Raw genomic sequence first — 16311 nt, 5'->3', positions numbered from 1 at the left:
AATATGAAAAGGGGTCTTTCTTTGCAATGCACCAATGCGTTGTGGGTTTAATCATATTTCCTTTGTAATAGAAGAAGTAAAAAGAAATTGGATGAAAGCACATTTATATACTACAGCACAGAAAATAACTTGAGAGGTTATCACCAGCAAAAAGCAAACTATTTCACATGTATCTGCCGAAATTCCTAACCCTGGAGGCAACTATTCGGAATAGGCTCACGTTATATTCACATTGGGCTATTATCTGGATTTACACAGCTCTCCAAGTTTGTTTGTGAAACTATGATAACTGTGTGGTACCGGTTTTGAAAGTGATGGTTGACCAATAAGCCTAGGATATATCAGAATTAGCCATTTCCCACTGATAATGTGCATATTTAGAGCGGCTAACGTTCCCTCCATTCTGGGAAAGACACCAACAATTTGTAGATAGGTGTCGATATGGTGGGTATGAGGCATTTCGAGGGAAATTGATACATTCTACCATTTGCATGTATTAAAACGGACAACTTCACATTTTAACGTTTGTCTACAACTTGTACATTCACATTGCTGTGATTTGTGCTCCTGCAAGTCTTTGTAAAACAGAAACAATAACCCCTGTGGCTCGTGTCTCTGCAAGAAACAATAACCCCTGGCCAGAGGCTCTCATTCGAAACGCATGCACAACATCTGCAATCTGATCCGTGAATATTTGTGTGTTGTGACTTATGTACTAAACCTCAGCAGAGGAAAAATAGCATTCAGTAGGAATCCTAGAATTTCTACCGCATAAGTATTATTGAGGCAGAATTACATTTAGGAAATCTTTCTTATGGTCGTGAAGGCAGGGGTTAATGCCTTCGAGGAACAGCAAACCGCCCTCCTTCCATAGCCTTCACAGGATGCCACTTGGGCAGTCTCTGTTTCTTGCAGAGACACGAGCCACAGTGTTTATTCCAATTAGCATGAAGCAAATGGACAAAAGTAGGAGCATAGAGGATCCCTTTAACCCGTAACGTGCCCTACGCTGATGACGAGCCCAGCTCGTCATGTAACGCGGGTTTTGAACATCGCAGCGCGCAGCAGGAAAACCGCTAGCGCACATGCGGTTAAGGAGTCAGTATTCAAACAATGGTTCGCAACTGCAACTATTATCGGGCGCATTGGTACAGATTCTTGTGATTCATAAGAAAAGAGGGATGCCCTTGTTTTGCCCCTTCTTCCTTGGGAATTGTAAGTAGTCACAATATGTCCAATGGAATTCGCAAACCCCTTTTTAAATTGTGGACATTAGGGGCCAGATGTATGACCGTTTTTAGCTGTAGCAAACGGAAAATCGGGCTGTTTGCGACCACTAAAAAGGGTTGTAGCATGTACAACCTATTACCGGCTCGCAAAATAGGGTTTGCGAGTCGTTATTAGGAAGGGGCATATCAAGGCCTTCCCTTCTTAATAGTGAGTTTCAGGGAGATGTACGTTTGGTCCCCTTCCCCTTTGTGTTTGGTAGCAAAAATGTTTGTGACGAGCAGGCAGTGATCTCATGGACCACTGCCTGCCCTTAAAAAATTAAAAGGAAATGTTTTCTTTATTTCTTTTAAATGCATCTTGTTTTCCTTTAAGTAAAACGTGCTGCCTTTGAAAAAAAAATGTTGCTTTATTTAAAAAGCAAACACAGACATCGTGGTCTGATGTCCCCACCAGGCCACCAGCCCTGTGACTGTAGCCCATTCCAAATGGGTCACAAATTGCGACCTGCCTCATGAAAATTGATGAGGCAGGTCATTTGCGACACCATTGGGAATCACTAAATGTGACTGAGACAGATTAGTAAATTTCATTTTGCGAGTCGCAAATTGCGAGTCGCAATAAATCGCAATTTGTGACCCGCAAAATAGAATGATCATAAATCTGGCCCCAGGAGTTTGGCTTTTGTCTTTGCAAAACAGCAATTGCTAAATAGAAGAAGAAATAGTACATTAAGGGGCCGATTCCAATCCGGTAAAATGCGCTCCGAATCGTCGTACGGAGAGTTTTTTCCCCATACGAATCGTACCCGTAGACGTCCCGTACGTACGACGAAGTACGATCCGTACCAGGTGCCAAACTCCGTACGAGTCGTACAGGACTCCGTACGACTCAAATCTCCGTACGAGTCTCACTCGGAACCGGCTGTACGCGACATCACTACGGTTCGCGGCTGGTTTTTACGACCCAGCAAGTACGATTCGTGTCGGGTACGCGCCGTACGACCCTTTTCCTACGGGAGCCGAAAACAGTCGTAAACGCAGAGTTCGTGCCGAAAAAGGTACGGAACGCCCCCCCCCGGGTACGGCACGTACCCCCCATGATCGCAGGGGTACGCGCCGTACCCCTGTGATCATGCGGGGTACGTGCCGTACACCCAGCGTACATGGGGTACGCACCGTACCCCATGTACGGTGGGTGTACGGCACGTACCCCATGTACGCTGAGTGTACGGCACGTACCCCGCATGATCACAGGGGTACGGCGCGTACCCCTGCGATCATGGGGGGTACGCGCCGTACGGTGTGTAGGTGATCGTGCGCTTTTCCGTACGAATCGACGTGTACCGTACGAATCGCGTCCGGGTCGGCCGATCGGGATCGGAATCGTCCGGTCGTACGGCGTCCGTACGAGTCGTACGGAAACCGCTCCGGATACGATTCGTACGGACGGGGAATTTACCGGATCGGAATCGGCCCCAAAGTGGTAAATTATTACAAATTATTAAACATTGCTAAAGTTTGAAGCTAGTGAACTCAGGCTACACATCACATCCTTCAACCTTAATAGGATGAAAGGAGGACTGATGTGTAGAAAGTACATTAACCCACTGAGCTATGAACATTTCACCATTCAGCCGCTGTGACGGTTGATTTCCTCCTAATTGAAGTACAATGTTTCTACATGTGTGTGATGAAAGAACATAGAACATCTGCTAATTACATAATATTTATGTGTCCTTACAGCTGTTCAAAGAAAGTAGGGAAAGTGTACAGTGAAAATGGTCTGGTGTCTGGGGCGAAAATAATAACACATGAAATAGAATCAAAACATCTTTTTGATGAAGTCATATGGTGCTGCGCCACTAATCAACTTGGCAGGGAATGTACAAAACTTCACACAACAGGTAAATATTTCTAAGTGCTATGTAGCTATCATTGTCAGTATATCATCTCATCTATCTATAAATAAATATATACTGTTTGTTTGAGAATGGAAATGGAAAGGGTGTGATCTAATATTGTATTCACAAATACTACACAATAAAGATGTTCAATGATCCTTTGGTATGGTCCTCTCCTATTTGTAAATACTGTGGGGAAACGTTTTTATTTTATATTCATGTGTTTAGGTTAGCAGATCTAGGCCTGGAGTTCACATAACTGGCTTCATACTACCTACACTGCAGTGGTGCTGATACCATTTTAAGTGTGGGGGTGCTAGCATCAATCTATCATCACTGGTCATAATAATTGTATACAATCCAAGACTTACACAAAGAAGCAAATAAGCCATATCCATTCAGCAAGAAAGTGATAAGGGTATAGTATTTAGCTGGTGGTGCATTTTAGAGAACACTGTTGCAAATATATTACTAATGCATGTGTGGTAGCACACTATCATTTACAAACTTCCTTGGTCCATTTTCCATTGATATGGCCACTAAATATGCAGACATACAGTGTTATTGGTAAAACTATATAGTGCACAAATGATAACTTGAGGACATCGGGTTTTGGCAAATATTTGTTATTCTTATTCAAATCTTTCTTCCCATCACACTTCAGAATTGAAAATGTCCTTCATTTGTGCTTTCATAACTGCCAATAGATTTAGAAATACTTTCACAGTTCATTTACATATCTTTACATTCTGATGTGTTTTACAAAAAATGACTTCCTACGACCTTTCCGTTCCTAAAACCTGCAACTCATAGTTGAATTAACAAAATCCTTTCCCTTTTGCAAAGGAAATTAAACATTATTTTCCATGCTCAAAGAATAATTATCAATTGTCAGAAGACACAGCCTGACATTTGACCTCTGCCTTTGAAAGCAGACCTAATGTGACAAGACCAATACAAAATGTGCAGTCATCTTTCTTGCTCATTTACCCCATGAACTCCTTGAATTGATATTTTGAGGGTGCTGCAGTACCCCCGCACCCCCTACTTCCAGCACATTAAAAAAGGCCTACTTGAGTTAGAATCCATTCACAGAAAATAATGTAAATATAATCTGTTTTGTGAATTTAACTTGTGCTTCGAAGGGAGCCATTTCGGTAAATTTGCAATAATCAAGGCTGTTTGTTGCTGCTGGCAGTCACAACTATTTATTTATTCCTTTTTCATTGTTTATTGTTCATTTATGCTAAGTCATTTCCCTTGCATGTATAGTAAAGGGGATAATTAGTTATTGAATAACTTGGGTGGCCTCTACAATAGCCTGTTTTATGTGAAGCAATTGCTATGATATTGATTGGCTTATGTCCTATAACTTTATTAGTTCAGCCTGATGGTGATATTTTACACCGTGTTGAGAGAGTGGTTTGTATTCCTCTGAACCTATATATAAAATGTGCCTTTTCTGGGATGTGTAGCAGACCTTATGCTCATTTATTCAAAAGCAAACTTCCTGTCAGTCTGCTATTTGGCTTAACATTTGGAATTTTTATTGTTTTCATACTGCGCAGTTGCTACATTGGATTGTAATCTTACTTTATATTTAGACTAAGACAATTTCTCTTTACTTCTGAGCTACATTGATGCTGATTTAAACTAACGAATCAGGCATCCATTTCTCTGGTTCACTTAAACACACAATGTAAGTATACAAAGACAATGCTGCATACAAGTATACAAAGACAATGGTGCATAACATACACCAGGGGATGGTAGCACTAGGATCTGGATTAGTGTATAGACATGGAACTTTACATAAGTGGACCAGTAGGCATCCATTTGAGAGCATATCATACAAGTTTGCATCTCCCTAGGTTAACATTGTATTGTATTGTATTGTACTGTATTGTATTGTATTGTAGTTGAATTTATAGGGCGCGCAGCTACCCACAAGGGGTCTCCCGGCGCCAATAGAGTAGTGATTACACTTCGCAGTTGTTATTGAGAAAAGAGCCAGGTTTTAAGGTCTCTGCGAAATTTCAACAAAGATGGTTCAAGTTTCAGTGTGGCCGGAAGAGAGTTCCACAACCTGGGGGCAACACAGGAGAAAGAGCGTCCGCCCATTCTCGTCAGTTTGAAGCGCGGAATGCGGAAGTTTCCATGGGATAAGGATCTGAGGGGGCGAGACTGGGAGTATTGTTGGACAAGGGACTGTAGATAGGCTGGAGCCGTTTGATTTTCTGCATAAAGCACAGAGTCTTAAATTTGACTCGGTTTTCAATTCGGAGCCAGTGGAGATCTTTAAGAAAGGGGTAGATGGAAGATTTCCACGGGACCTTGCAAAGAAGGCGGGCAGCTGAGTTCTGGACAAGCTGAAGTTTCCTCTGCAGCTCCAAGGTAACTCCAAGGTAGAGCACATTGCCGTAGTACAGGCGAAATGTAATTAAAGCCACCGGGCGTCTCGATGATATTGGGAGCATCCATAAGATTTTCCGGAGCCACCCCAGGATGGAGAAGCAGGTGGCTGCCACCTTGACCACTTGATGCCGCATGGAGAGCGAATCGTCCAGGACAAAACCAAGGTTGCGAACCTGAGTCACTGGAAGAGGCGGTGGGCCCATTTCTAACCGCCAATGTGCGGGGCTCCAGAGGTGCTTTTGCTTGCCCAGAATGAGCACCTCTGTCTTATCACCGTTCAGTTTCAAGAGGTTTGCCTGCATCCACTCTGCCACTCGGCTGAGTCCTAGTTTCAGAGCAGATGGAGCATTTACTGCGGCCGAGGAGAGGGAGAAAAAAATCTGTGTGTCATCTGCGTATGAGTAAAGGGAAAGACCAGCATCTTCCACAATGGTTGCCAGGGGTCTCACGTAGATATTAAAGAGCATAGGGCTCAGTGAGGACCCCTGTGTCACCCCATAAGCAGATGACCGAACAGAGGAAGAGGAGCCGGAGGAGACAACCTGAAAGGTGCAATGATTTAAGAAAGAGGCTAGCCAGGCAAGGGCAGGGCCTGTCACTCCTGCCGCTCTCAAAGCTCTCAAAAGAATGGGATGGGAGACCGTGTCGAAAGCGGCGCTTAAGTCTAAAAGAATAAGCGCCGAGGTCTCACCATGATCAAGACGAGTGCGTAGGTTCTCAGTAACCCCCAGGAGGGTTGTTTCAGTGGGAAAATGGGAGCGGAACCCCGACTGGGACGGATGTAGGAAACCTGTAGTCTCCACATGAGCAGTGAGATGTGTGTTAATATGCCTCTCCAGGATTTTTGAGAATATTGGCAGCAAGGAGATAGGCCGAAAGTTGGCGAGCCTCTTGGGGTCTGCGCCGGGTTTCTTTAAGAGTGGAACTATCATAGCTCTCTTCCATTCATCCGGGACTGTAGATTCCCGCAATGAAGAGTTCAGGAGCTCTTGGATGACTAGGAGAGCATCAGGGGAGAGCTGGCGAAGAATATCCATTGGAATTGGATCCAGGGGGGAGCCTGATTTGACCTTCGTCATGCAGGCGAGCAACGAGTTGGGGTCTAATAGGGGCCACTCTGAGATCTGTGTTTCTGGAGATGGGGGGCCCAGTAAGTCCAGAGTAGAGGATTCAAAGGGGGTTTGTGGGAGGCCAGAGAGAGGACATTGTAGATGGTTTCGATTTTGGATGTGAAAAAGTAGGCAATCTCATTACATTCCGTTTCCTCCAGCGCAGGTGGAGTGGGGGCGGTGTTTGAGCCTGGTAGCTTCTTGACCATAGAGAAGAGAGCTTTCGGCAGGTTAATCGCCTTTTCGATTAACTCTGAGACAAAAAAGGCTTTCGCCTTTCTACTGGCTAGGTGGTATTGCCTGAGTGCTGAACGATAGGTTAGTTTTTTTATCCAGGGCGTAAGTTTTACGCCAGGATCTCTCCAGATGTTTACATTCTGATTTCATTGCTTTCAAGTCGTCCGTAAACCATGGGGCGGGGGCAAGGTGCGGAATCGGTCGTCTGGGGCGCAGCGGCAGGTGGCGATTAATGTTAAGAGTTAGCCAGTTAGATGTTTCCTGAGCCAAAGAAGTGCACCCAAGGTTGGTGTCGGGCAGGTGGCAGTCAGCGAGGCGTTAAACACCGGCATATTCAGCTTAGACCAGGCTCTATGGTTGCCCATCGTGCCGAGGAGGGGCATGGCCTTTTCAGTTTCAACATCCTACATCTCCAGGCACTTTTCTAGGCCTTTGTTTTATGTAATCTGAGCTGTGCATACCGACCACTGTTCTGCCTCATTCTGTGTTGAGAACTCATAATAGGAGGTAATTCCCAACCTGGTAAATGTCCCTTTCTGGCATACCAGTAATTACCAGTGGCTGTAATTACCACCCAGATTCTCCACAATCAGAACTTGGTTTCCATATTTATCATTGTGCTTGTATCATGATGACGGATCTAGAACTAAAACAGCGCGGTGAAAGACAAACTGCTTGGGTACTGTTGTGCAAAATAGGGCATCGACGTAATGGACATGAGGCGTTTCCCTGGGAGGCTGGAAGGGTGGGGCTGTCTGTTTTTTTGTGGTAGGGGCTGCTTTTGTTACTGGGGGCTGGTTTTGCACCGGTGCTGCAATATCGGCCCCCAGTAACAAAAGTAGAAGTGCCCACGTGCGCACTCCCCTCCCCCAGGGTTTCCCAGTCCAGACCTGCAGACATGATACAGCTTTGTCAGAGATGCCGAACATTTGAAGATTAAGTCACAGAATGGGATCGAAGAGGATGTCAAATGTAGCCCTTCGATCTAACAGGTAAAGAGCTGCTTTCCTACCCTGATCCAAAGTAATTCTGAGGTTGCCTCCAACTGCAACGTCATCCACCTCACTGACATGAAGTGAACTTGGTACTTGCAGTGGAAGACACATGCAGAATCAGATTTAACACATATCTTGTGTGTTTTCTCCAAAGGATGAGCTTTATACATAAGTAGTAACTCCAACACTCCCCTAAACTAGGCATTGCATTGCCCTACTGCTTCAGACTAAATCAGATTGCAGCAGAAAACATCTGAAGCCTTATTCCACTGTCAAATTAAGCATGTGACAGAATAAATCAGGTTTTGAAACATAATATATTACCAATGCAAAAGCATTGCTCAAGGAAACGACCCTTCTTTTAACACTGTATTTTCCATAGACAAATCAGCGACTACGTTTTCTCCCTGATGTGTTCCTTGTGCCAAATGCTTTGTTACCCCTCTCTGTACAGAGTCCAATGTGTGGATCACTCTTCCTGCTAGAGTTAGTATAGGAATGTACAAGCAAGATGTTAGACCTGGCAACCTTGGTTGAGCTTCCCCTGACCTTTTGCCTTCAGACCTCCTGTTTTTACTGTTTTTGCTGCCTTTAGGAACCTGGGCACTTTACTAATGCTAACCAGTACTAAAGTAAGCCTGGGCGGTAATCTCCGCTCCCCAGCGCAACAGAGTTTTTTTTGTGTTTGCATCTCAAAATGTATTTTTGCGCATGTGGGAGCAACTTCCTGGGATGCCTGAGATCGCCAATGAGATTTCCCATCTGTTCCTATGCGCCACGAGAACTGGTAGCAGGCCGCACGTTCCCTCGAGAGTGTGCGATTGCGAACACGTCATTCGGGCGCGCCATCGAACTTTCAGCTGAAGTTTTGCGAAGGTCGCGAGCCCAAATACGCAGAATTTGCAATCTGGTGAAGGATCTCTCTCGAGCGGAATTCCGCGAAGCTCGCTGAGCTTTTTTGCAACTTTGTGGAATTCCATGTAGTGCGACTACGCGAACTCCGCCCAGGGTTATGCTAAAGTTCAAGGGGCATATTTACAAGTCCCTTGCGCCACTTTTACGTCACTTTTCCCATGTTAAAAGTGATGCAAAAGTGGCGCAAGGGGCTTGTAAATCTGCCCCCAAGTGCTCTATACTTAAAACATCGTCACATTGGCTTAGCCACAATTGGCATATTTAGTTTACTTATAAGTTCCTAGTAAAGTGCACCACATGTGCCCACGGCCTGTAAATTAAATGGTACTAGTGGGCCTGCGGCACTGATTGTACCACCCACTTAAGTAGTCCTTTAAACATGTCTCAGGCCTGCCACTGCAGAGCCTGTGTGTGCAGTTTAAAACTGTCAAGTCAAACTGTCAAGTTACCTACTTGCCAGTCCCAAACCTTCCATTTTTATTACATATAGGTCACTCCTAAGGCAGGCCCTGGACAGCTCTGTATTTAAAAAGTAGGGCACACACTTTTAGGGTTCTCATGTCCAGGGAATGTAATGCCCTTTAATTAATGTTTCACTACTGCAAGGCCTAGCTCTCCCACAGGATAACATTGGTATTGCCTTATTATGTTTTATAAGTGTAATTTCCAATTGGGAAGAGATGGGACCCCAAATTTGGTGTTTCCAGAATCACAATTTAAAAAACAAATTACGGTGAGCCACTTTTAGAAAGTTGGCATTTTCTTACTGTAACCATTTGGTGCCGTCCGTCTGTCTCTAGAATACACGTCTGGGGTGAATGACACACAACGAAAGGGTAGGTGTCATGGAGTGGCAATCTGCATCCTCCTGATTGTCCATCCTGGACAGGATGGAAGGGAGGAGCTGACACTTACACCTGAAAGGGCTGTCCTATCCCCACACAAAAGGGTTGCATACCCCCTGTAGTGAGTCTTGAGCCAGGCTAGGAAAGAAAGGGACTTGTGCACTTCAAAGGCTTCTCTTTGAAGTCTCCTCATTTCAAAGGCCCAGCTGGGTATAAGTACTGGATCTCTGACAGAGTTGGGGGTGGTCTAGCCATTATCTTTAAAAATGTACTTCAGCTATCCCTTGTCAATAACTCTGGCTACTCCTCCTGGAAATACCTGGAAGCTGAACTGACAACTCAAAACTCCCACCCAATTCGGCAATACAACATCTATCGCCCCGGGATCCCCCCAGCCCTTCATAGAGGACTTATCTGAGCTCCTGAAATCTCTTTCTAGGGGATTTAAACCTCCATTGGAACGATACCGATGATCCCACTATCTCCCTCCTCACTAATCTACTTGAGATCGATGAACTCAAACAACTATGTCTATCCCCGACTCACACCAAAGGAGCCATCCTTGACGCCATCCTTTCCACTGAAAATCTGGCCTCCATGACCAATATCATGCCCATTGACTGGTCTGACCATCACCTTATACTGTTCTCCATTGCTAACACTGCAAATCTCCTCACCTCCAAAATGAACAGACCTAAGAAATTGACCAGAAACCTAAAACGTATCCCCCGGGTGTTCTGGAGTTCAAACTCCAAGCTCAACTTCTCCTCATTCCCCCCTCACAAAATGCTAATGAGCTCACTGAACACTTTAAAAATACTGTCACCGGTGTTCTAGACCAATTGGTCCCGCGTAAATTCAAAAAACAAAGAAACACCCCGTCAAACTCTTGGTTTAATACCAAACTCAATTACGAAAGACGGTCACTCAGACTGTTGGAAAGAACCTGGAGACACCATCCCTCTCCCTCCCATCTGGCACTCCTCAGACATGCTAGATCCACATACAAAAAACACATCTTCAAGGGAAAGGCATCCTTCTTCCGCACTCAACTTGAACGTACTAGAAACAGACCTAGGGAACTCTTCAAAATCATTTGTAACCAAACTTCCCCCGCACCTCCAAACCTGATCGCCTCCTCAGCCAGATGTGAAGAAATTTCCCACTTCTTCTCGGACAAAATAGCCAAAATTGATCAATGCTTCCTTCCCACACAGCTCCCCTCCAACTCCCAATGCAAACCTGTCCTCACCTCTAATGCCCACTCCACATCCCCTCGACCAGTCGACCCCCTCTCTCTTCTGTCCATTATTCTACCTCTCCCCAGCGACTCTCCTCACCCACTCACTTCCCTACCCCCCTAACCACTCCCCACACTTATCCCCCATCTCATCTCTGGAAACCAACTCCCCTAACTTACAATTAAAGAACAATGCCTCCTTGCTCAACTTCCTCCCTGTAACTGAGCTAGAATTCCTTAAAATAATTGGTAATCTTAAAAGGTCCTCCCAAACAAAAGACCCCTTACCCTCTAACCTTGTCCCTGCCCTTAAGCACATCATAACCCCCTACTGGACCACAATCATTGACACCTCTCTCTCCACTGGCTGTGTCCCCACCTCCCTTCAACTTGGACAAATCTCTCCCATAATCAAAAAACCCCCAAAACACCAAGGCTGACCCTAATGACCTTAACAATCTCCGCCCCATCACTAGCCACCCCCTTCTCTCAAAGTCCTTGAAAAATGTGTCCTACTACAACGAGACAAACACATCGAAAACTTCAACCTACTCAACCCCTTACAAACAAGCTTCAAGAAAGGCTGCAGCACTAAAACTGCAATGCTCAATGTTGTTGATGACATCCATCAATCACTTGATAATGGCGAGACCTATCTTCTCATCCTCCTTGATCTCTCCGCAGAGTTCGATACAGTCAACCATTCAGCCCTACTTAATGTTCTTATGACCTGTTTCGGCCTTAATGGCACTACCTACAAATGGTTTGTTTCCTACCTACAACACAGAACGCAGCAAATCAAAATTCAAAACTGTCAATCTCAACCCAACACCTGTCTCCCTTGGAGTCCCCCAAGGATCTATTCTCTCACCCTCCCTATTTAACCTCTTTATGGAACCCCTCACCCTCATTCTTAAACAAGCAGGCATCAACTACCACCTCTACGCCGATAACACCCAAATCTACTACAAGATTAAAACGCATGCTGACATCCTACACCTGAACAACACCCTCACCAAGATCCAAACCTGGTTCAATTCCAACCATCTCAAACTAAACCCTAACAAAGCTGAAATCATTCTCTTCTCCCCTAAAAATAACCCTCTCCCCATTAAATCCTGGATATCTGACCTTAATGCACTTAACTGCTCACTCACCTTGTCCAACTCCGTCAAATCTCTTGGTATTTCTATCGACAACACCCTAACCCTTAACGCCCACATCAAAAACTCTGCAAAAGGAGCCCTCTTCACTCTCCATCACCTCAAGAAAATCAAACCCTTTATACCCACCGATGACTTTAAACTTGTAGTTCAGTCTCTTGTTCTTTCACGTATTGATTATGGTAACGCCATCCTCAATGGAATCCCCAAGCTCCACCTTGCTCCTATCAAAGCTGTGCTCAACCTTGCAGCAATGCTCATCACAGACTGCAAACGCTTTGATCATATATCCCCGGCTCTCAAATCTCTCAAATTGCTCCCTATTTAAGGCAGATCAGCCTACAAAACTGCCTGCATTACTCACAAATAGGGGTCCCGGTTTTCCCATTTAAACGGATATTTACACATAAATACAGACAGAAAACTATTTTTCCTTTGTCTGTTTTTATATGTAAATGCGGTTAAATACTAGTACATTGCGCGTGCTGCCGTGCTCCAGCCGAGGTGACTTGCCGTCCCTCAGCTGCAGACAGGCCCCCCTCGTGTGTGGTTGCCTGGGCTGAGTCAGCTTCCTGGGCACAGCCGCACCCGATTACTTCACAGGTCTTTAAGAGACCTCTAACTTGTTAATGAGGCTTTGTTGTTTTGTCACCACTTCTAGAGCCTCTTTATCTCCAATCTAACTATTGCTGGGAGAGTCGGCTCCCCTCACGCCAAAATGTTTTCCCAACCCCCCACGCCCCACTAAATTTTGCTCTATTAGCGCTGCTGGCTGCAGGGCTTGTGATTTGCTGGAGATTCCTTCTAATAAGGGTATTTTTTGACCTGCTGCCGTGCCCCTGAGCCAATCGTGGTTGGGGCTGGAATCTTTGTGTTTGTGGCAGGATTGCAACAGATTTACGTGACGTTTCTTCCTTCCAAGGTTGATCAGTATTGTTGAGTTGGGTAACAAAAAGCATCAGCTGTTTGTCAATAGCGCAAGATCCCTCTGGATGAATATGGATGCTGCAAATGCCCCCGTTTCATGTTTTTACGTTTATTCATCGGCATATGATGCAGTAGTCCTGGGATGGAGTTAGGCAGGTATTTGAAGGTGTGTGTGTGGGGAGGGGAAGCACTCTGCTCCTAACTCAGAAAACGTTCCAATCTGCCAGGTGCAGTTCATGATTAATTCTGGAGCTGGGTGTCATTAAGTGTTCACAACACCGCCTTACTTTTGAGTTACTGAGTTTATCATGAACTGCAGCCACCAAAATGCAATGAGGATCCTTACCCGAGTTGCCAGCAGTGTGTCTGCATCCTTGCCCTGATGCTCATGTGTTCGCTTTGGTCCTTTCATACACATGGCTGCAGTCTGGTGTCAATGACACAAATTCCACAGGATTAGCTGGGCTTTCTCATATCCAGCCAACAGAACCTCTTAACTCAATATGAAATTATCCAGAAATGCGCCTTTCGAAGATTCCCCTGGCCTGGTGGAAGCCAAGCTTATAAATATCTGGATAGTCATCCTGATCCTGATTCTGCGCCGTCTGGAAACTGCACCGTCTGGAAAGGGAGAGGGCGAACGAAGGACAAATGCACGTTACATGGTCTGACAGTCTGTTGGTGAAGACCTGTAGTTTCTGGCATTCTATCTGAAGCGCTGATTTCTGCTAGGTAACCAAACTACATAAGTGTCCCCTAAGGAATTGTTTATCAAATCTTTACTATTTATAAATCGTCACATAGAGTGAACGTATATTACACAATACAAGGGATATTTTGCAATTCTTATTTATTTAAATCAAGATTTAGTTATGGCAACGACAATACTACTGACATTTCAAATCCCATTGTGAGTAGTATATAACATCCTTTGCTATCTTTGATGGACAAATAATATACCATACATCAACGAGTTTCAGTTAAACTTATAACTGTTTTCACAATGACACAAAGGTTCACTTGTAAGCAAATCGATGTTAATAGCGTCGACGTTTCGGTCCGCTAATGGTGAAAACATTCCCCTGGACCATCCTCAGGACGATAGATTGTTGCACATTCCTAATTACAATATGAAATAAACATAATCAATAAAAACATTGTCAAATTATCCCCGTATCAAGTATCGTCTGCTCACCTTGAAAAGACACCCAAAAGTGAAATCATAACTAGGTAACTTAGTCCCGTGACACCGTGTGAATAGAACAATTCAAAAAGTTAACCCTAATAACGTGACTAAGAACATCACAGTTTTAGATTACAGGTCAACAAACACCTAGGTTCAAGCTTCCCTAATACTTCCAGCCGGAAGTTTTATATTAATCAATTGGACATGAATTGCCAGAAAATCTAAAAGTGTGTATAAAAGAGAACAAGCCACCTATTAGTTACAAAAAGGCTTTCTCATATGCTAAAAAACACTGCCTAAATGGCGTACTCACTCAGAGCTGAAGTCCACAGTAATTGAACCTGTACAATGAGACCATACAAACAAATGCTTACTCTGCTCTAATATGACCATATCACCAAAAAGCGAGAAGTACCGAACCAAGGCAAGAACTTACGTGCTCAAATCAGAAATTTCACTCTGTAAATACAAAGTACAATGACATAATCAATGCTCAAAACTAACCCAAATTCCTGTTTTGACTTAGCGTAAATAAAAGCAAACGATCGCTTACTTTCTGATGCTCTGTGTCTTGACTGACTACCTGCAAACAAAGGAAATATATCAAGAGCCCGAAAAATGGATGAGCTGTCAGCAAAACAAGTTTTGAATGGCCGCCTAACTGCAAAGTCAATAAACTTACTAGAGTGAAAGGGCCACGCTGCCGTCTACGACCGACCGGTAATCCTGGTCTAACCTAAGGCGGGCGCACGCCATTAGTTAAAGCCACTACTGATGACGCCAAAAAGCTCTGCATAATCGCGGCCATCTTAGAGTAGCAATCGAAACATGCAAAACTGTGTTTATTTCTTTCAACGCGTTGGAAAAAGAAACTCTATGAATTTAATGATAGTGGGCATATATAAAATACTGACAAATGATATGACCCACGTCAAGTTTGAGTATAATTAGATTGCCACGCTGTCATCTACGACTAACCGGTAATCCTGGTCTAACCTGAGGCGGGCGCACACCATTAGTTGAAGCCACTACTGATAACGCCAGAAAGCGCTGCATAATCGCGGCCATCTTAGAGTAGTAATCGAAACATGCAAAACTGTGTTTTTATTTCTTTAAACGCATTGGCCGCGTTGGAAAAAGAGACTCTATGAATTTAGTGATAGTAGGCATATATAGAACACCGGCAAATGATATGGCTCACGTCAAGTTTGAGTATTATGATGATTCGCTATGACTATTACAGTAAGATCGAATTACAGCATCTAACTGGATATCGCAAAATACTTCAATAAACCCCGAAATTACAGAGTTGCCAAGGTATGCCACTCGATAAGTGAATTTAACCCTCTGGTTACAGTGTCACAGGACCAAATCCACCTATTCTCTTTCAAGGTAAGAAGACGATCTACATTATGGTATCGCTTTGTACTTCTAACTATGTCCAGAACAAACCATTGCATATCAGAAGGTACATGTGATTTAAGCTGGTAATGTTCTACCAATGGAGCAGTAATTACATTGCATCTTATGCGCGATTGGTGCTGCAAAATACGTTTTTTCACCTCTTGTGTAGTTTTACCAATGTAATTCAGTCCACATGGACAACAAACACAATAGATAAAATTTTTGGTTTGGCAGTTTGAATGATGATACAACTAAATTCTTTTCCCATTAATCACACATTCTTTGGTTACACTAGTCGTAGCACAGGCAGCACAATTCCCACAAGGATAATGACCAATGATGGGTGCTAAACCCCATTGTGTCTGGATGGAAACAGATGGGGGTTCTTTATAAGCTTTGACAAAGTAGTCCCTCAAATTCTTCCCTCTCTTAAACGCAAAACGTGGTTGGGCCAAGAAAGGTTCCCTCTTGTTGATCAAGTGCCAATTATGTCTGATGATCTTTTTGATTTGATTCGATTCAGATCCAAATGTCATCACACATGTAATAGGTTGGGAGAGTGTGGTATCAGTATTCGATGTATCTTTTTTGACCAGTAGAGCCCCACGGTCATAGTACCAAGCTCGTTTCATAGCTTGCTTAACCAATCTGTAAGGGTATGATCTTGTCACTAGCTTCGTTTGTAGTATTTTCGCCTCATGGAAATAATCCTCCCTTTTGGTGCAGTTACGTCGAATGCGCAAAA

General features: G+C 44.1%; 1 protein-coding gene across 3 annotated transcripts in view; it reads left to right on the top strand.

Moving 5' to 3' along the window:
- Positions 1-16311, top strand: part of FLT3 (fms related receptor tyrosine kinase 3) — a 469875-nt gene that overhangs the window by 213219 nt on the left and 240345 nt on the right. For all 3 annotated transcript variants that reach the window (XR_013599399.1, XM_078655995.1, XM_078655994.1), the window contains exon 6: positions 2973-3133. Coding sequence is in view for 2 of the 3 variants with exons in the window: in XM_078655995.1 (XP_078512121.1) it covers positions 2973-3133 (161 nt within the window). In the remaining variant the exon portion in view is untranslated. The remainder of the gene's footprint in view (positions 1-2972; positions 3134-16311) is intronic.

Source organism: Lissotriton helveticus, chromosome 8 (assembly GCF_964261635.1).
Source record: "Lissotriton helveticus chromosome 8, aLisHel1.1, whole genome shotgun sequence".
In the NCBI taxonomy this organism is placed as follows: domain Eukaryota; kingdom Metazoa; phylum Chordata; class Amphibia; order Caudata; family Salamandridae; genus Lissotriton; species Lissotriton helveticus.
The sequence above is the reverse complement of the archived record's forward strand: the minus strand, read 5'-3'. Positions and strand labels throughout refer to the sequence as shown.